The following is a 21,919-nucleotide window of genomic DNA, read 5'->3' as shown; positions in this document are numbered from 1 at the left end:
CTTTGGAGGCGTAAACCCTGTTTATGTGCAAAGCAGCACTGGTGTGTGTTGGCTACATTATTCTGCAGTAACATCCTGACCCAGGTACCAGGTATGTAAGGCCTGTGGTTTCACTCCTAATACCCAGTTGCCCAGCCAAGTTTTTTGGCCGCTCTGCATACGGACTTTTTCCTGTGGATGAATACAGTCACTATGAGGAATGATGTAGACATAATAATTATATCAGTTGAATTCCTAAACAAAGGGCAAAGAATGAAAACACCTTTGATTACATACATATAGGTTGTCCACACCAGGGTCATTTATGTACGGTGGTCTGATTCAAGCCCAGAAATCTGTCTAGATGTTCCCTATGGAATATAATCAAGTCTCTTCTAGAGTAGATGTTCTAAATCCCCCACCCCAGGATTTTCTTCTGATACCAATCACCACGCTAAGCCTTAAATGCCCCCCCACCCCCAATATTTAGCGTCAGAGCTGAAGAACTTGAAATAGGCATTTTAAAATTTCAATCTTTTATCATTTGTGTTTGACTTAAATCACCATGAAGTCTTCCTTTGTGTAGCCTTAAAAAAAAATTATGGAAGATAACTATAAAATAATATACTCTTTTTTCTGCCTACCTTTCCTAACCAAAGTTTAAAAATTCTTAATATTTTACTGACTTTATGTATAATTTTCCCCTTCCATAGAAATCCCTGAATTATAGCTGGCCAAAAGTTGTTTTTATTTTACTGTTTTAATGCATTGGATTTAATGTAATTCCCTAGCCATTCAGTTCAAGGCCAATACCATGAAAAAGAACTATGTAGGTTTATTGTGCTAATATTGTACTTTTGATCCCTGAATTTTGTCTTTAGTTTCTTTTTTTTAAGTTATTTATTTATTTATTTGACAGAAATCACAAGTAGGCAGAGAGGCAAGCAGAGAGAGAAGGGGAAGCAGGCTCCCCCCTGAGCAGAGAACCCCCCCCCCGACACTGGGCTCAATCCCAGAACCCCAAGACCACAACCGGAGCCGAAGGCAGAGACTCAACCCACCAAGCCACCCAAGCACCCCTCTTTAGTTTCTTTTGATAAAAGTGTGTTTTGGAGTAGAAAACGAGTAGCTCTGTCTGTGTATGTGTGTACGCACACGAACGCACGTGTGTGTTTCACATGGAAAGCACTAGGAAGGACACTGTACTGTCCTAGTATTACTAAAAAGAGACCCTGGAGTACAGTATGTTAATATGGAAGGTAATGATTCATATGGTTTGCACGCAGTTCAAATTACTAGAAAGAGAAATTGCTATGTGCCTTACCCATTAACTAACTGCTGTTGCTGGCCTATTCACTGCGATGTTTGAGGGCAGAGATTTTAGTCTGGTTTTTGTCACTGATATGTCCTCACTACCAAGTACAAATTGTGGCACACAGTTGCACACATAGGGATTGGTGAATTGATGTATTGTTGAGTGAATTCCTTGAGGATGAACTCCTCAACCCAACATTCTATGCCCTTCGTATCTGACTCTGATTGGTATCTCTGACAAAAACCCCACTGATAATCTTAAAAATCTGCTTAGTCACAGTTCTGTATGTTGCTACAAAAATCCTCTATTATGGTCCTTGAAGTTTGGGGCTTTTGGAAAGATGGGCATCTCGTAAAACTGAGGGAGAGGTAGAACTTGCACAGAACCACAGAGGGGGTGAGGTAGGAATTAGGTAAGCAGAGAAGAGAGAATTCCAGACTGAAAAATCAGAGTCCAAATGAATCTCTCCTTTCCTCTAAAACTGTATCCTGGCTCCACTAAGCCTACAGGTCCTTCAACTCAGAGAGAGAAACATTCCATGTTCGAAAAACTGCCGATGTACATTTGAGCAATTCAACATGTCTTAGGTTTTGATTAATTCTATCTGGGCCTTGCCTCTTTATCCTTGTAACCTAACCGTGCTCATTCAGTGGCTCCAGCAAACTTTATTCCTTGTTCATAGAGGTCAAAAACAAAAAAAGCAGACAAACACCTATGGCCGTAGCAGTCTAAAACCTGAAATGTTAAAACACGCAAAGCCTTATCTTTCACTAAAATGCGTCACAAGCACTTAAATTTTCAATGAGTTAAAATACCTTTCTCAAATCTGGTGTCCATTATTCCATTATGTTTTGGTTTTCCATATTTAATGTATCTCTCACAATGACCGTTTAGTAGCTAACTTCAGGGATCAATATATTTTTAATTCTGCCAAAAATGTAGTAGGTAATGAGAAAGCGAATGTTGGGTGACTTTGGCTTTCAACATTGGACTCCTGGCACAGCCTGCGTGCAAGGCAGCCTTGGTGGTCTGATGACATTGAATACGCGCCCTCGGGTTGGACAATAAAAAAGCGTTCTGGATTTGCCGGCAATCTCTCTCCTTTGTGCACTACGAGTCTCCGGTGTCATCAGTAATTAGTCTTCAGGTCTCCCATTGGTCTGCCAGAAAGCCTCTCGGATTTGCCGCATGAATAAGTGGGAGCGGGCGAGTTGCCTATCAACTGGAACTTTCGACTGTGCGGAGACCATCTGGTGGGTCTGTCAGAGGGCAGCCCTCTCCTTTGATCCCAGAGAGAAGTTTCATTCTAACAAGCCACATGGGAGGCTGGGCTTGTCGGGGTGCAGAGAGGACCTCCCAGCCCAGCAGGGGAGATGCTCCCGTGCGTGCTGACTTTAGGTCCTGATTTCAGGACAGTTAGGCTCAGCCACCCAAGGGCTCTTGCTTCATCCCTCATTCATCTTTCTCGGAATTTCTTCAGTGAATCCTACCAGTGGGCGGGACAACCTCCCACCAGGGAACAGAAAGCATTATCCCTGTGTTCTAAACAGGAGATTTGCACCGGGAGCGGCACTTTTCTATAAATACAGTGCATGGCCTTTGTAGTCGCTGGTTCTCAGCCATGACTCCCTTGCCGTTCTGGTTGGGGTGTGTTTCCTGACCAATTTTACTAAATCATAAAAATAATAGATGATCTTTATGAGGCCCCTTGCCAGTGCCAGGCATTGCGCAAACCATGGTATGTGTGTCATCTCACTTAATTCTGATTTCCTATCAGTCAGGGGGTCTCCATCTTGCAGATGAGAGAGACAAGCCTCAGCCCACCTGAGCCTGATAGGACTCTTGGTCCAAGCACCTAGGGCCTCAATAAAATCTGAGCTATTTGATGCACCCCATGGGCTCTGTCACCACAGCCTGGACAAAGGGAGAGCCACAATGATCAACTTTTTAATTCAGGTAGAAGTGAAGGTTTTGCTTTTGTTATTGGGAAAATAAGATCTGCCTTTGGCTTTGCTTTGGCTAGGGAGAAGCGACCTCCAAGAAATCATTGTAATGGGTTCAGTTATGTCCTCTTACTGAAGTACAGGCAGGCCTCACCATATATTTGTGTTTATGCAAAATAGTTCTCTGTAAGTGGAACTGTTGGGATTTGAATATAGTAGAGGGCTTGTTAAAGGATTTAAAAGATTCTCCCACTTCATATTGTAAGAAATTCCTTCTTTGTTTTAAACATGGCTACCTGTGTTCTCAGAATCATAGCTGGATATCAGCAGGAAGGTTCATGTGTCTGTGAAAGTTCATGGAAAAAAATGCCAATTCTTGAAAGCAGACATCTTCCAAAGTTTTTTTGACCAATCTCCTACTTCTAGGCCTACCCTCAGAACGACCCAATCTGGAAGATCATATTAGCTACTTTGCTTGTGCCTTGCGCCATTAAGAAGTAGATGTTTTGGGAGGTCTTTAGAAAACACTGAACCCTTTCAAATGAGCTTAGGACAATCACATCGATTCAGAGTGGAGACTGGGACCCTTGTTGTACCTCTCCTAGAAAGGGAGGAAGGCGGGGAAAGATGAGGAGGTCACACTGCACTCCTGGAAAGCCCACTCTCAGTTTGGGTCAACACTGCTAAATTTTTTTTTAACCTTCCTTCGCATAAGAATGTAGTTAAGATGAGGAAATCATGTGCTTTTGGCCAGATGTGCATGCAACTCTCTAAAGAAGTTTGGGAACAAGTTAATAAAACCTGCATGGTGGCTTCACAGGGATTAATATGAATACACAAATAAATATGATTAAAGGTAAAGCATAAATACCATACAGCAGGTACTAGAGAAATTTAAAGGCTGCAAAAACTTTGGAAACTAAAGGACTTCATGGTGGTGGCAGCATGTCAGAGAGGGTTTTTAGGATGAGTGGAACTTTGTCAGATGCAGCGTAGGTATATATGTGATATAAGCAGATTGGGCAGAGAACCACACGAACGCAGATGTGGAAGTGGGAATGTTGGCTGACGTCATTTAGAAAAGTGGCAGAATTTTGGCTTAGTTGGTCAAATTTATGTGGGAAATAGAGCTGAAAGGTAGAAATAGTACTGTGACATAAAGGACCCGGAGTTTGAATTTAATTAGCGAAGAGCACCCTCTCATAATTTTATCTCGTCTTGTATCTTCTCTACTTTGCTTTTAGGGAACGATTTTGCCTTGTAATTCACACAGACCAAACAAAACTTAACAGGCCTTAGAGTTCACCCTTGATCTTATCTCCCCAGCAAAAAGATCCCACTTGCCACTCTTCCCCATCTCCGTAAAGGGCAATTCTAGCCATTCCCACTGTGATGGGGAACTGTGGGTTAGGGTGGTTTCCATATCACCAAATCAGAACTGTCTGATTTGAGGGGGGCATGGTTGTGTTCTAAGTTACAAATTATATCTGAGAAATGTATCAATGTGTTTATAAATTCTCTCTGAAGTAAATCACACGGAAAACAATTTCACATGTGTTAGGGGAGTGTTAATGGGAGGGGCGGGAGAATGGAAAGCAGAATGAGGGCTTCCCTGGGCTGGGCTTGGCCCTCCTCCTGGCATGTGGATGGCTCCAGGCAATTCGGATGCCTGGGAATTGCTGCAAAATCTATTTCAAGCTCTGTTTCTGGAGTATGGATCTGAAGAAGATCAGGGCCTTTAATTCCCCGGGGAATTCGGTAGTTTTTTTTCCTCCCTTAATTTTGGAGAGACCAAAAGCATAATACTTTTCCTCTCCCAAGTCAGAGCTTTCTCTGCATCTCTGAAAGGAAAGTTGAAGGTGGTGCATTTCTTTGTTCCCGAAGAGAGGTGTGGAGTGAACTCACTATGTTTGTGTGTGTGTTTGTATGTGTTGTGTCTGTTTTTGTTTGTTTTTCCCTGGAATTAAGATAAATCATGACCGATAAGGATTTTGCACAATGAATCCTGCAGAGCATAGCACAAAGCAGCAGCTCAGCTAATACATGTTCTTAAGCAAATCTAATTCCAAACTTCCCTTCACAGCCAGTGAGAAACAGATGATCGTGGTATGCAAGGAGTCACCAAAGGAGTACCTCCAGCCCTTCAAGGACAAGCTAGAAGAGTTCTTCCAGAAAGGTAGGGGATGACGTCAGCAGCACATACACGAAACTCGAAACTCGGATCTTTCCCTGAGGCCCACGACCGCTTTAATCCCTGCTAACCACCAGCAGCTCTGCTGATTCCACAGTCCACCTTCCCACCATGGTTCTGTACTCAGCGTAGATAGAATTGTCCCACTATTTCCATATCATCTTTCAAATCCCTCTTAATATGTCAAATCCTTTAACATTACTCCAGTTCTTATAAGTCTTTTAAGGGAAGACTTTTACTCTGTCTCTTCATGGAGCCCCGGGGGATTCTCAGTACGTGTTCCCTGACACATGAATATGTTCAGAGCTGATACAGTCATGCCTTTTGGGTTTGCAGTCAGCCTGAGCAGGTGGATGGTGATCCCAACCCTGGTTTACAGTGTAGCATCTTGGAAACTTGCGTCGTATTTTTTTATTCCTTTTCTGAATGGAAAATTGGGGCCAAGGGAATGTCACACATCCAGTCATTTGGCAGTCATTAGCCTTTTGGAGTTGGTAGACGCAAGAGACCACTTACTTACTGCATTGACGCGATTATTAGAAATCTTATGAAGTTGGGTTCCTCCTCCATTATTTTGGCAAGAATAGGGAACTTTGGTTGATCTCTGTTAGTGACCATGGAAGTTTAATGCCTATTGGTTATTCCCTATTCTGATTTCTCAATCCACTTTATGCTGTGAAACAAAATAAGTGTGCGGCACAAACTTGTAGTTATAAAATAAGTAAGTCGTGGGAATGTATTATCCAGCATGGTGACTGTCGTTAATAATACTGTATTGTGTATTTGAAAGTTGCTAAGAGAGTAGATCTTAAAAGTCCTCATCACAAGAAAACAATGTTGCAACTATGCATGGTGATGGATGTTAACTATACTTACTGTGATGATCATTTTGCAATATATACATAAATGATCATGTTGTACACCTGAAACTAATATGTTATACATCAATTATATCAATAAAAAAAAAGCATGGGGTAGTTAGAGGAAGCTAATGTCTTTGCTAGAAAGTCAGAGGAAAGACATGTAGGAACCTTTGGGGAGGTACCAACATGCTCTTTCTATTTATTAATAAGGCTGCATGATACCACATCATCCACAAAAGACCATTTAAAGAGAATGAATCCATAAAGTATGGCCAAACCACCTTGGGAATTGGCAGGAAGATTCCCAGTCCATGAATCAGAGGAACTCGGTTCCAGCTGTTGTTTGGCACAGAGATCATTGTTCCCTCCTCCTTGATGAGTGCTTGTTTGTATTGAGGTAGAAGTCAGGAGTTCTCTCTTGGCCATTGCTGAAGCTGTTGGATGTTGGATGTTGAACTGTTGGATGATGGAAGCAGTGTCATCCAACAAACTGCCATCCTAAGAGCAGTGATTCTATCCCTTGTATGTTATGTGACTAAGATCAGGTATGTTTTATATGTGATTTGTTGAAGTAGATGCATTGTTTTAGGGTTATGCCATGTGAACATAACCGAAATGGCCTAAAGAAAAAGCATGAAGGATTTCCTTTTGCTGACCCCCGAATTAATCATTTCTGCTTTTGGCCTATGTAGAATTAACTTGAAATGAAGCTCATATGTACTTAGATTCTGTTTTTATTCTAGTTATTATTCTACGTCTGGAAAATTCTATGCTGCATGTATGTAGGTGTTACCGGCCTATATACTATAACGGCCTTATTCTCCTTTCTCCTGGAACCAGCTAGAGTCTTAACACGTCTCTTGCGAATCTTAATTTTTGTTGTGGTGGGAGAAAGAGAAAATACAAACAGATTTAGACCCTTGAAAATGAATTTGCCTTAGAAAAGGAATTTGCAAATCATTTTTGGGGTTATGTGTTTGCTTCTCCTCTGTTAGGTTTCTCAAGAAACTTCTGGTCTGTCTGACAGAGGAAATTGAGAGGAGACAAACTGGACCATTTGTCAGAAAGGCAAGGCTGTGGCTACAGTAAGATGTTCTAGGAAAACCAGTGATTCTCAATCTGGTCTGTAGACTAGAATCACTTGGGGGAGAGTTTTTTAAAATATTTTGATACCCAGGCTGAACTCCAGACCTCCCATCAGCATCTCTGGGGGGGGTGGAACCAGGCCTTAGCATTATTGATTTACTCCCCAAGTGATTTCAGTGTGCAGCCCAGGTTGAGAACCTTTGCTGTCCAGCTTAGGTCACCATCAATGTGTCTTCAAAGATGTTTATTCAGGGGCGCCTGGCTGGCTCAGTCGGTAGAGCATGACTCTTACTCTCAGGGTTGTGAGTTCAAGCCCCACAATGGGCAGGGAGCCTACTTAAACTAAAAAAAAGTGTTTATTTAAGAAGCTGCTGTACCTCAGGCACTCCTTGCTCCTCTCTCACGAAGAGTCTTACTGGGAAAAGATCTCCAGCTGAATAAAGGAGTCCATTCTCCCTGAACCAGTGCAGGGAAAGGAAGTCAGGAAGAACTTTAGAAATAACCTGAAATCACGAACAACTAAAGCAAAGCTCAGCAAGAGTTTAAATGGAAGCCACCATTTGGACAGAATTTTAAAATACAAAAATAAAATGTCGTACCATTGGAATCTTAAATATTCCTAATATCGTGTGGTGAAAAGAACCACTGTTGAAATCGCCCATCACTGTCATCTCATTGGTCAAAAATCACTTGGCCAAAATCAGTCTAGCATTGTGCGGCCTAATACACATGGCAGGCACGAGCCACATGAAGATGTTGAGTTGATTTTTTATATTGATTACACAGTAAAATGATATTTTGAATATACTGGCTTTTAAAATAAGGTATTATTATTAATCTTAATTTACCTGACTCTTACAGTTTTTATGCATGGCTACTAGAAAATTTAAGATGATGTATGTGACTCATAATATATTTCTTTTGGTCAATCCTTGTCTTTCTCATCTCATTCCTTCACTCCCCTCTTCTCGTTCTTGCTCAGCTTGAAGCCTCAGTTGTGGGAATGCAGTTTCCGGAGCTAGCCCTCCCCACTTTTGCTCTGGTCCTGGCCATTGTGGGGCTCACAGGTGGGGGTGGGTGCTTCACTGAAGGAGATGACAGCGCGCTACTTCATCCAGCTGCTCCCCTGTGGCGCAAGGGGTGGGGCTCTGCCATGTTGCAGTACATGCAAATGGCTGCTGTAGCGTTCTAAGCAGTAGCACCTTTTCTATGTGGATGCTTCACTGAAGGACGAATTTTCTTCCCATCATAAATATGCAGTATAATACAACAACTATACAGTTTTAAGTATAGGAGCTCTAAATATGCCATTCATTTTAAGTCTATGTCTAAATATGCCATTCATTTTAAGAAACATCATTATGACAAGGGCTACTAAGAAAGAAAAATTGCTGGCAGTTAAATCACAACGTGTCATAAATAATAAGATGTACCACCAAAAGCAGGTGCTAAGATCTGAACATTCCATCAAGTTTGAAGTTGATGTAATACAGTGCCATAATGAGGCGTATAGCATGAGGGAGAAGGAATGCCTAACACTTCCGGGTAAGTCAGAGAAGATTTGGAACAAAGATGTTTTTGCTCAGATTTGACCCCCCCCCCCAAAAAAATAAATAGACAAAAACCAAGATACTGATAATGATGGCGATGACTGCGGATCAGTGGGTGATCACTCACATTTGCAGAACCGTACCGCAGATATGGTGGGGAGAAGATCTTCTTTCTTATTCAGTCTTCGTGACAGTCTCTGGAGTCAGCACTATGATCCCCCTGTTGTACAGACAAGGAAACTGAAGACTAGGAACCCTCAGCTGACAGGTTATGAAGGGCATTGCAGGCAGAAGAAAACACTGCAAATCTCGGGATGAAAGACATGAAGTATCTGGGGAATGGCAAGAGACGTGGCGTGGCTAGATCACAGCACATAGGGGAAGAACACAAGACCAAAAAGGGGAGGAGAGTTACAACAGGACTTGCTGAACAGTCTGAACTTTGCCTTATAGGCAACAGGGAGCCTTTGAAAAGTACCATGTATGGGAGTGACACGGTCACACTGAGTTTGCTTTGTTTTGGTGCATGGGATCCTTTGCCTTTATATTGTTAAGAAATGCATTATAAAGGGCAATATGAAGGGGAGTTGGAATAGTAAAAGGCAGGAAGGGTGTCTATCAATTTATTCTACAGTAGTCCAAGCAAATGATGGTAAGGGCAAAAGCAGTCCCAGAAAAATAACAAGGAAGGGACACATTTATAAAGCTTTTAGGAGTTACAGGACGAGATAACCCCAATTGAAGTACAGAAACAGGAGAAAAGGGTCACTCCCCCTTTTTCTTGCTTGGATAACTGGCTTGATACTGACAAGGAGAACCAGATTTGGGATGGAAAGCAATGCAGTACACTTTGAACACACTGATTTGACATACGAATAAGATACCCTGGTAGAGACATTAGGCTCATGGGAGAGTCCTGAATGAGACTACAGTCTCATAGAGGGTAGAATTTCAAGTCATAGGAATGAATGAGAAAGTCCACAGAAAGGGTGTCAAATGAGAACTTCCAGTAGTCCTAGAGTTTCGAAGCACAGGACACAATATAATAACCCTAATTGAGAAAAGATCCTTCCATTCTTTTGTAATATTTGAGTATTTGGCAGGAAAGCCAGTTTTCTATTAGAAGTCTTATCATTCAGAAACTCTTAAGCAATTGAGCTCTTTATTCCCGAGAAGTCACACACATGCATGGTGACTCAGGGGATTCACAGTTCGGCTAATTTTTGTATGAGCTGCAATTCAGTTCTTCTAACAATCATGACGGTTTCATTTTTCTCTTGTAAATCATATCCTGTTGCCACACTCAAGTAGAGATGATGTATTTGTCTTTGTGTCGTCCTGCCCTTCTCAGAATGCCCTTAAATGTGACTTGACCAAACTCTGGTACTTGTTCTGAACTCATTTCATTTCCTGGACAGAATAGAAAGTAATTTTAATGCCTCCATCTTCCAGAGGTACAATCCATGGTATCTGGGCCTTTCTCCTTGCGTGGTTTTTCTTTCCCACAGTGGGCTCTTGTTGATTCCAATTTACAGCTCAGTTCAGAGGTACCTTGTACAGGCATTATTTGAGCTCATGTTTTCCCACCCTCAGATCAAACATACTCATAATGATATGGCCTTCAAAAATGTGATGCTCACATTAAAAGTCCCCATAAACATGGCAGGGATCCTGTAATTGAAAGAAGGCGCAGAGCAACTGATTAGATCCCAGGTAGAGATCTTGTAGGTGGTCTTTGCATGCTGTTAAATTGGTCATTTGTATTTATAGCTTTGGCAGGGAGGGCTGGAACCTAAACCGGCGCTAAGACCAGCAAGCACTCTCCCACACTTGGCCCCATCTCCTTCTGCATCCGTTTTAGTGGGCACCCACCAGTGGAACCAAATCCCAGTGAGACTGAAGGAGCCAGACTAGTCCTAGTTCCTCAAACTATCCCCCAGGGTTCTTTGGCCAGATGAGATTGACAGGTACTTTATGTCCAGAAACTTTTCTAAAAAATAAATAGATAAATTTACAGAACTAAAAAACAGGCAAAACAACAACTCTAATTTCCCCCACACCAAATGCAGAAAGGATTACCTAAGTAGCTGACTACTCCTGACCTCTGAGATTGGCCCAGCATTCACTCTCCCATCCTGACATCATGGAAGCAGGCTCAGCCTGGCCCATATTCGGTGTTAATAATTATTTGTGGAGTTAGTGAACAAACACCCTGAATCTTACAAGATGCCTGGAGGCTATTTTTTCCCCCCTCTGTGAGTTTCCTGTTCAAATTCTTTCAAAACTGGTAAATCATGCCGGAATCTGGGGAGATGCACTTTTGGTCTATAATGCACATCTGTGATCAAACCTCTTAGATATCAAAATATCTTTCTATGTCCCAAATGTGCATATAATCCCTTCTTAATAAATACTTGGGTTAGTTTGGCAAGGTCCACAATTGAATCTTAAACTGTAGACTAATCTCTTCAGCCCCAGCATATTCAGGCATTAAGCTTACAGGGAAAAGGAAGGACCAATGATCTGGACAGTATAACCTGTGAGAAACAGTAATTCTTACATCCTTTACAGAGCCTGCAGAAGGAAGAACTCTAGCCAGGGGAACGTGCACTGTCTATGGAACAAACTGTCTTCTTGCACACCTCACTTTCAAAAAAAAAGACAAGCAGGACTGTCTCCAAATAACAACAAATGGTCAAGAATTAAGATAGTCCGTTGTGATTTCGGGGTCACTGAAGTAAAACAGCAGTAATCTTTGGAAAGTGGAGCTACTATTTTATCAAAGATTTATTAAGTAGAGTCTTTTCTGAAAGGGTTAGTTTGAATCAGTTTACTTTGTTGTTGTTGTTTTTTTTCTTCCCTGAAATTTCTACAAAAGCACAATTCCACCCCCCCAATCCCAAAGTTAGTATCTCTCTACCTCTCTCCACTTCATTTCTCTCTTTCCTCCCTACTCACCTCCCCTTTATGTCTTTAATTTATGTCTTTAATTTTCTCAGTTTTTCTTTTTTGGCCAAACACCTAATAAATTGTCTCTCCAAAAATTCTAGTTCTCTTTTTCTTTTCCTTTCTCTGAAAGAAAACTATAGATCAATCTCACTCTAGTTTTAAATTTTTAAATACAACAGCATACTTCATGATCAAAAGAGTTTATTCCCGAACATAAAGATGATAGGACATTGGGAAGTCTATTAACATAACTCATCATTGTTAATAGCTCAACAATAAAACACCTATGATCATTTCTTTAGATGCTATTATATCCATTATATCTATTATATCTATATGATATCTATTATATCAGATTCACAACTCATATCATAGACAGAAGATCAGTGTACCTAATATATAAGAGCTCCAAGATGTTATTAAGAAACAAGACCAACATTCATTTCAAAGGCAATAATATGAACAGTGACAGAAACTGTTCTTCAAATGCATGAGAAGATGCCATTCTCAAAATAAAAAGTACAAAAGAAATTCCATTGAAATTCCATTTTCCAGTTCCAATTTTCCATTTTCCAATTCCAATTTTTCCAATCTTATAAGATTGGCAAAATTACGAAAGTTTGATAATGAACTCCGTTGGTGCTGTGGTGCCGTAAACCCCTGTCCTCCATCATTTGTGGAAGTATAAACTGTTAAAGTCCATGGGCAGATCTATTTAGCAGTATCTACTGGTTACATGTACATGCCTTTTGACTTGTCAGAAGCAAACCCTCAGATGGTTACACATGCAAAGTGATTCCTATACCATGCTACTTATTGAGACATTGTTGGTAGCAGCACATAATTGCTGACAACCTCAATGATTATCAGTAAGGAAATTGTCAAGTTACGGTACTTCCATACGATGGAATACTAAGCGTCTGCTTTAAAAAATGAGGAAAGTCTTTATGCATTGACATGGAAGAATCTCTAAGGTGTGTTTTAAGTGGAAAACAAGGATCAGAAAAGTAGGCATATTGCCATTTTAAGTAAAGAAGAAGAAGAAAAATGAATACTACTTGACAAAAATCTCAGAGGACAAATAGGAAACTAATCTGGGGCTGATATTTAGCTAGTTCTGACCATATCAACCATGCAGGCTGTCTGTCCTAACATTTAGTTGGTACCAAGGCTGTTGTTAAACAGTTAGAATATTACCCCTGAAAATGACCAGATGGGTTCATTATGGAGTGAGTAGAAAATGGATGGATGGAGTTCAGAAAAGATACACAGACTTTTCATAGATCTTTTCATCGATATGTACCTCTTCAAAAAATTAAACAACTAATTTTTTAAAACCACGTTCTGTGATACTTTGCAGTTATGTTTTTTTTTCTTTCAAGACTGCTTCTCCTTTCAGGTTTTCCCACTATGGTACCAATTGGGGTCCCTTAACTTGCTGAACCTAGCCCTTCACGTTCAGTTTCAAAGGAATTAGAAATTAAATGCTGTGATTCACAGACTCTTTCTCTCCACTGAAGATTGGACTAGACCACCCAGAAGGAAATTTGAGGAAGGTCTTTTTGTATTTTCCTTCTCCTTGGCTTTCTTCCCTAAGGGTCTCCTCCTCAATGGTCTCCTCCTCAACACCCTTCCACCACGACTCTGGATGGTGGAGTCCTCCCTGTGAGTGTCTACACACACACACACACACACACGTACACACACACTAAAGTCTCTCAAGTGCTTTGTTCTGGATGTAAATTGCCATCACTCATTTCACTCATGGTTCACTCACACTCTTATGATGGCTCTAACTACAATGTCCACGAAGAGGCCTCTTGGCTCAGATATATAAGGCGTTTTACGTTTCCCTTATTTTTTGTCTCCTGTTTCCATCGTCCTGTTCTCCATTACATTTGGGTCCTCTTACCTCATCATTAGATAAGTATCTTAGGTCTTTCGATGAACTCTTTCCTGAACATGCAGTGAGGGTGTAGGGATCTCCATCTCAGATTACCCTCCCAGAGGCCACCGTCTAAACCTAACCACAGGGTAGTGCCAGTTCTCACTCATTTCTATCTTAAAGTGATTTTCAGAATCAAAACTCTCCTAAGGATGCATGTTATTTTAAGACTTACTGGTAATTTTTGAAAGAAGGGCTTTGTCTGCTGTCTTTAAGCAGTGTCTCATGACTATGGATTAGTGGGAGAAAAGTGGTTGGTGGTTTGGTCTGCAGCGAAGGGTAGGATGAGTACTACTAACTCTTACTAGATCTTCTCTAGAGTGGCCGCCATTTAGACGGACAAGAGCCTGGGTGCGTGTGTGCCGGCTGCAACAGCTCCAAACTTAGGAGACCAAACTGCTGTGTCGTATGACCTTTGGGCATTAATAAATACAATCTGTTATTTTTAGAGCATAATTATTATCCCACCCCTGCCTGCTGTGAGAAACACCAGTTGGTTGAAAGTTTCCTTCAAGTGTTCATTTCAGACAGGGAGCTGGGAGGATGCTTCTTGGCTTCAACAGTTGAAGCTCAAAGCTTCAAGTTAATCCCCACGGCAGTTCTTTGAAGCTAACGCTGTTATTACTGACTTTCCGGATAAGGAAACCGTGAAAATTTCGGTAACTTACTCAAGTTCAGTGTGATCTCAGTCCCGCTACTGGCACTGTGCCATACTAATAACTTGGAATATCACTTATGTTCCTCTGGGTCCCAGGACTGTTGCGGGTAACCAGAAATAACTCTTTTCTCTCACCATCTAAATGAGAAAAGTAGGAAAAGAGCAGACTTGCCTGCCATTGCATACTCCCGAGGGACTCCTACTAGAAAGTCCTCATTCTACCTTCCCCAGCAGCAACACCAACAAGTGTCATCTGTGCTTTGGAAGGAATTGTGGTGACAAGTACTTAAGTATTTTATGGACTCAGTCTTGAGCCCTGCATTCTTGCATAATAGTTGTTTTCATGATAAATTGGTTCATGTAATTGTTGGCACGGCACCACTTCCTCTCTGGATTTGCGACAACTATCAGCACGGTTTTAATCAGTGATGGATTGCAGTTGCCATCACATGACTTCTCTTTGAATTACTCAGTATCTTCTTCATGCTGGAAGAACTTGACACCTATACGGCCTTCTGGGAGTTGTTTTGCAGAATACATATCATATAATACGTGATTTTGCAGATACTGTATGACTCTGGAAAGCTCTCTTCATTCCTTCAAATAACACAGATCTGTTTCTTCTGCTGAGTCAGTTTTGCTGTAGAGGAATGGTGGCAGCGCTGGTAGGAGCCCAGGAGTGAATGAGAATGCATGGGGGGCATTCAGCACAAAGCCTGGCCCCCTACTTGTCAGCACCTGCTGCTCCTGTTACATTCTCATTTTATCACCATCTTATCAGATGGTTCAGAGAGGGGAGCTCAGAAAGTTTATCGCAGAAGTGTTACTCTCTCAGTGGTGTGAATAGCTGCAGTTCCAAATTCATACAGCAAATAATAACTAATTCCAGAAAAAAGTCTTCAGTACTAGAAGGAAGATCATGATCATCTTGTCCATCTCCTCTGAAAGTAAAAACTAAAATGAAAAACAAAAAACCAAAAGCAATGGTTTTCTACAGGATTGTACTCTTTCACCATTAAAATATTTTTAAAGTGTAAATGTAATTTCTATAGGTACATCTTATTGATGGCAAGTATTTAAATAATTCCATTAAAGATGACATGCCTTACGGATCTCGTGTCATGGCTACCCCAGTCAACAATATTACCACCTAGTGGCCACTGGGTTACACTGCAAGCACATGATCCTTGAGACCCACAGAGTCCTAGTGCCTCATCTCAGTGGCTAAAAATGAAGATGACAATGAACACCGCTAGAGTAAACAACTTTATCTTTGATAACTGTTAATTACTGGAACATTCAAACTCTGTTTTATAGCAGATGAGAGAATTGTGAGACTCTGAAAGGTTAGCTGAGGCCAGAGAATGTGATCATTTCATTTTTTAATCCTTTTATTAATATTTTGAAGTGAGAAGAAATATATCTACCTTTCTCTATCAGTTTTATATTTAAGTCTTGATTGGTTCCTACTATTTTTCTTCTGAAAGTTAAAAATGTGCATTTGATTAAATCAACAGGGATAAACAATTTTTTTTTCACTATAGGAAATACGTAGTGTCAGTTCATGTCCTTTCATAAAGTTAGCAAAACTAAAGGGCTTAGCTTCTTAAAGTGTTGTTCCTTCATAGCACACCACTTCTCCACTTCTGAGTCTGACTGGCACCAAGATCTTTGTTATTTACCATCTCCCCTCTCCCCCTAGCGTCTACCAACTTGATGACATTCAAATTATTCATTGAAACCATCTGCCCACTGAGCTCATCTCACCATCCCAGTTCCTTGCTGGAATACATGAAATATGAAATATTCATAATTATTCTAGGGACATGGCATATATTCAAGTAGGTAATACAGGAATCCCCTACAAAGTCTGGGTTGCTATTCTTACCCGGAGGGCACTATTCTTCCCTTACCATCTTCCCTTCACTTTCATGATTCTAGGATTAAGTCTCATTGCTAACATGACATATGTGCGTGATCATCTGCTTTCTTAAGCTAAGCTTCCTCTGGCCTTGGTTCCCAGTTGGTACTCATGGATGGGGCATTAACTGTAACTGGTCTGAGCTTCATGTGGTGAAACAGGTTCCAGCATGTTGCCAGCAATTAATGGAGCTATATGATCCTGTGTAAGATTCAAGGGATGGGTTTTCCATCTCTTTCAAATTGTTTCCTTATTATTTCTATTATAATCTCCTGGGAGACCGTAGTGAAAAGAGGGCTGGCTTTAGAATTACATAAATCTGAGTTCAAATCTCTTCTCTTAACTATCTGACCTTGGGGAAACTGATTTTATCCAGACAAGGCTGAGTTCTCTCATATCAAAGACAGATGATAATACCGATACTGTAAGGTTACTGTGGAAACCAGCTACCAGACGTCAGCCATCCAGCACAATATCCAGCACAATCATATGTATAAAAATTCTCAGCCTTCCCTCTACCCTCTCCTTATGTTCTCTTGTGCTTTGCTGTGACTTTTATCTCTTAAGCCAAGTCACATTTAGTTTCATCTAAGATACTTCGTTGACCATGGGTCCCTCTTTTACCATGCTAGCACAGAAATAGCTGTTTAAGTTGTTCATTAAATATGAGTTTAACTCAGGTCTTATTATGTGCTAGGCACTGTGCTACTTGCTACTGATGCAGGATGAGCAAGATGAACACAGCCTTGCCTCTAGAATTTGTATTTACTAGTGGAGATGATAGCCTATTGGCACTGGAAATCGATAGGGTGTGTTTTGGTTGTTTCTTGCTATATAACCAACCACTTCAAAATTCGGTAGCTTAAATCGACAATGTATTACTATCTCCCATAGTTCTTTCTGTGGGTTGTCTAGACCAAACTGAGCAGTTCTTGTCCTGGGTTTCCCCGAGGTTGGACTCAGAAGGTAGTGGGTTTTAGAATCACCTGATGACTTCCTCATGCACATGTATGGATCCTGGGCTGGGATGGATGGCACAGGTGGGGGTGGCTGGACTTCTGAATCCATGTGACCTCTCCACATGGGGTGGGCTTCACAGCATGGTGGGAAATGTTCCAAGAAAAGAGAAGCAGAAGCTTCCAGTCCTCGTAAAATCTAGGGATAAGGCATTGTGTCACTTTTCATCAAAAAAGTCACAAGCCAGCCCAGTTTCAAGGGAGCAGAACAATAGACACAAGCTCTCAGTGGAGAACAGTGATTATATCCAAGGAAGGAAAGAATTAATGGTGGCCATCCTGGAGACAAGCTACCACTGTGTTTAATTGATGGTTCCTCAGGCCCTTGATATCTATCTAGACTCTTAACTAGTACATCCTGGCTTTTATTTGGCTTAGACTCTCAGGATTTGCAAAGCTCACTGTTAGTGCTAACCCTAGGGATAGGCATCAATTTTGTCTTTAGGGGTCCGATAAATAGCAAACTATAAATGTGTTTGCTTTGGTTCTTAGAACTTCTTCAATATAGATGGTGTTTCCAGGGAATGAGGTTTTGTCCTTCTCCTCAGTATCCCTCTAAAGAAAACTCCTTATTTCTCTGTGTTACTGCATGGGAAGAAATACACAGTCTCGTTAAGGAGTAGCTTCACAAGACCCACCCTACCCTAGGACTCACGTGTTACATATCAATTTTAACACACGAAAACCATCACCATCAGCTGGATAGATTTCCTGGGACTCGACATGAAGTCCCGTTGGCTACAGTTACTACGCCACTTCTTTTGAGATTTTTGTCCTTGCAGGTGGAGCCCTAACAAATCAGCCCTCTGAGAACTGAATACTTCGTGCCCTTAACATGTTGGACACTCCCATCCTTCCTTTTCCCCAGGGACAGATGGCCTTGAACTTACTCTCCTGGGCCCTTCCCGACATCCCTCTCCTCGTCTTATTTTCAATATGGTACAGTGCCTTGAAAAATCAAAAAGCACAGAAGTCACTTGCTTTTCCAGCACAGGCTGTAAGAGAGAAGAGAAAGTACAAGCTGTTATATTCTTACTGAGGGTATAAATGCTCAGTTTAGAGAGCGGAGTTAAGTGTTTTTATACTTTTCAAAGGAATAACTTATCAGAAAAGTGACAAAATTGGGAACATGGGGGATGCCTGGGTGGCTCAGTCGGTTAAGCTTCTGCCTTCAGCTCAGGTCATGATCCCAGGACCCTGAAATCAAGTCCTACATCAGACTTCTTGCAGGGACCCTGCTTATGTGTACACTCTCAGACAAATAAATAAATAAAGCCTTTAAAAAAAAAAAAAAAGGAGGGGCGCCTGGGTGTCTCAGTGGGTTAAAGCCTCTGCCTTCAGCTCAGGTTATGATCTCAGAATCCTGGGATTGAGCCCTGCATTGGGCTCTCTGCTCAGCAGGCAGCCTGCTTTCCCCTGCCTCTCTGCCTGCTTGTGATCTCTGTCTGTCTAATAAATAAATAAAATCTTTTAAAAAATAATTTTAAAAATATTTTTTTAATTAAAAAAGAAAAAAGAATTGAGAACATGGGTGTTTCTTTTCCTGTAACTATTGCCTTCAATCAACGTTTCTGAAACCCAGTGGTGAGTTCTGCCTGCCTTTCTAATGGATCGTGATTCGCTGTCTGGTCCCTGCGTGGCCAGGTTAGCGATGCTCACTTTGACACGGCTGAAGATCGAGTGGTGTTCTCCTGCCAGAAAAGCATTTGCTGGCATATTTTAATCTTCTGTGACTCCACAGAGTTGAGTTTTTTCCCCAAGAAGGTAAAGAATGTTTTAAAGACTCCCAAAGACTCTTGTTAGCTACAGCAGACAGGGTGGTCATGTGAGCTCAGGATATGTCCTTTGTACTTGTAGGAATTCTTGCTGTGCTTGTCAAGGTGGTTACAGATGACCGTCTTAACTACGAGCTACTGAGTAAAAGAGAAAATAGACCTGATCAGTTGTACCGTGCATAGATAGGCTTTGAAATGCTTTCTGATAGGGTTGGGGTCAAGGGAGTGGCTGATACAATGTGTAGAATGTATAGACTTAAGAGCCACTTCTAAATCACATTGAAAATAATGGTGTTTTTTTTTTTTTTCAATTGCTGGTTTATCTACCAGTTTTCTGTTCCTGAAAAATGTAGCTAAGAAACCGGAATGTGGATTTATATTCAAGTTCCTAAGTTTTGATGACATCTTCCAGGTGGATCAATTTGAAACTCTGCCTGTGTTAATTTAAGATAATGGCACTGTTTGCTTGGGTTTATGAAACATTTTCTCCAGAGGCACACTACATATGCTCTGAGATTAAAATACCCTGCTGTGAGAGAGACAGACAGAGACAGACAGACAGATAGCCCAAAATATTAAATGGACAGCATCGAAGAACCATCTAAGGGGGCATAAGCTAGGAAAGTAGCCTAGATGGTTTCTCGCAAACTGTGATAATGCAAATGCAACCAAGATCAATGAGCTGTCAGGAAAAAGGAGAAAAACAAACAAACAAAAACAACAAACTCCAAGCAAAAATATCTCAAGTAATAGCCAAAGGGATCAAGAAAACCGCTGGCTGGATAAACTGTGATAAATGGTGGTGGTTTGTTTGTTTTTAAATTTTGTTCCTATGTGTAAGTCCCTCTTTGAGCAACAGTTTCAGTAATACAAACCTCTTGTACTGTGTGACACTCGTCTGTGTGTATTTTCCCGAGAGTGGGAGGGTGGAGGGAGGAAGTCCTCTTTTCTTCTTTAAACAACTCTTTCTCACACTATTGCAGAATTAACCAGCTGTATGCGTACTCTTTCCAGGACTCCAGTTGTCGAAAGTCACAGTCCACTTATTGTATGAATGGGACATGGAGATCCTCTGGCACAACTTGTCCTGCCTTTGTACCGTTCTCACACGTGCTGCCTCCCTCTTCGATGGCTTGTCCTGGCCCAGAGGATGGCCTTTCCCCCCAGCAACCACCTCTGCTTGGCTGCTCAGTGATATAACCTAGCCACCGGGATCCCTATAATTTGTCTACACATGGGATCCCACACCATCTAGAACTCCTTCCATGTACCAACTCTCCTTTTCAATCAAAACGGCTTTCGTCACTCGTGTGCAGTTATCTGCGGAGATGAACTCCTTAGTGGTATTTTTAACCATGCTGTTCACTCCTTAGGAGCATTTTTAACGTGCTGATACCAAGTGTTCCCACTCTTCTACTACTGATCTGGGAAAAATAGAGCTACCACCAGCTAGGTATTCAAACAGTATGGAAGCTCCTCTTGAGAATGCAAGAATCCTAACGGTGACCTATTCTCAGCCCTTTCCGGAAAAAAAGGTAGCTTTTCTTCTTCTGGCTTTTCTCTGCCCTGTCACTGACACAGAGCTCCAATGGTAGAGTCTCAGCCACATGGGTGCTCACCGAGGGCTGGGACACAGCAGTGATAAGCAGAAAGCTGAGGTCCCGGGTGAGTGGTGCCCTCTGGGGGGGCTGAGAAGCTTGGCCCACAGAACCATCAGTGGGGATCCCAGGGCTGTAGTCCTCCTCCTTGGGAGGACTGGTCCCTTCTCAGGTACATTTAACATGAGTTTATTAACTTTCTACTATGTGGTACTCTAAATACTCAGAGGGCCAAATCTGAAATTTGTTAGGTTGACTTGAGTAATGTCGGTCTCCCTCCCTTTAAGTACATAGTCTTCCATGTACCTATAGTAAGTTCTGGATAATTCCTACTTCATGTTCATATTGCTACACCTTAGCCATCACTGTGTATGGGCAGTACAGAGAAAGATTGGTTTTTGTGTTCTTGTTGTTTTTTCTACACTGTTTTTTTTTAAAGCCCATTCTCATTTTAAGGAGCAATAGATCCTTAAGACAATCTTCTTAGTCTTATTTCCGGGAGTCTGATATAAGGGTCATTACTGATTTCCATAGTCGGCTGATAGCATCACCGGGAGATGTGGACCTCATGTCTCAAGGAAACCTATCTTCTGATATAAACAAAACAAAAATGATGTCAGGAGCTCCTAATCATCATTAACAACCATTAGCAACCATTCTATGGCTAATGCCCCTTCCCGTGTAAAGCATCCTCCTGAGGGACCCAGGGCCTTCCGGTTCTCATCCTCAAGTAGCTTGGGGTCTAGCCAAGGAGACAGGGAGAACACGCCAGGGCTAAGCAGTTACTCAGCAAGGCATATGGTGTCAAGTGAAGCCTGAAAGGGCAGAGAGGCTCACTGGGAGACCCCTCAACCCTGCAGAAGCCTTGCAACGTAGCTTGGTGGTGGCATTCTCTGGATGGTTCTTGGATCTGAGTATCTCAGAACTGCCTGAGCTCCGGGCGTGCTGGCGTGGGTGGAAAGGCTGCAGCACGAGGTGGGCCCAGCACCACCCAGGAAAGCCAGCCACTCCTGCCAGTCTTTGTTCAGCACACTGGTGGCTGGCTTTGATCTGGAATCATGTTCCCATGAGAGTTCAACCGGCCCTTCCTCTGTCACATATGACAGGCTCCCCCCAGTTTGGTCCAATTT

At 41.7% G+C, this 21,919-nt stretch overlaps 1 protein-coding gene across 14 annotated transcripts in view; it reads left to right on the top strand.

Annotated features, from left to right (window-relative positions):
- FMN1 (formin 1) overlaps positions 1-21,919 on the top strand; it is a gene marked incomplete at its 5' end in the record, with an annotated part of 414,033 nt that overhangs the window by 317,104 nt on the left and 75,010 nt on the right. For all 14 annotated transcript variants that reach the window (XM_082734303.1, XM_082734305.1, XM_082734302.1 and 11 more), the window contains one exon: positions 5,321-5,413. In XM_082734303.1, coding sequence (XP_082590429.1) covers positions 5,321-5,413 — 93 coding nt within the window. The remainder of the gene's footprint in view (positions 1-5,320; positions 5,414-21,919) is intronic.

The sequence above is a fragment of the Mustela nivalis genome (assembly GCF_964662115.1).
Source record: "Mustela nivalis genome assembly, chromosome: 6".
Classification (NCBI taxonomy): Eukaryota; Metazoa; Chordata; class Mammalia; order Carnivora; family Mustelidae; genus Mustela; species Mustela nivalis.
Note: the sequence above shows the minus strand (reverse complement) of the source record. Positions and strands in the feature narration are given on the sequence as shown.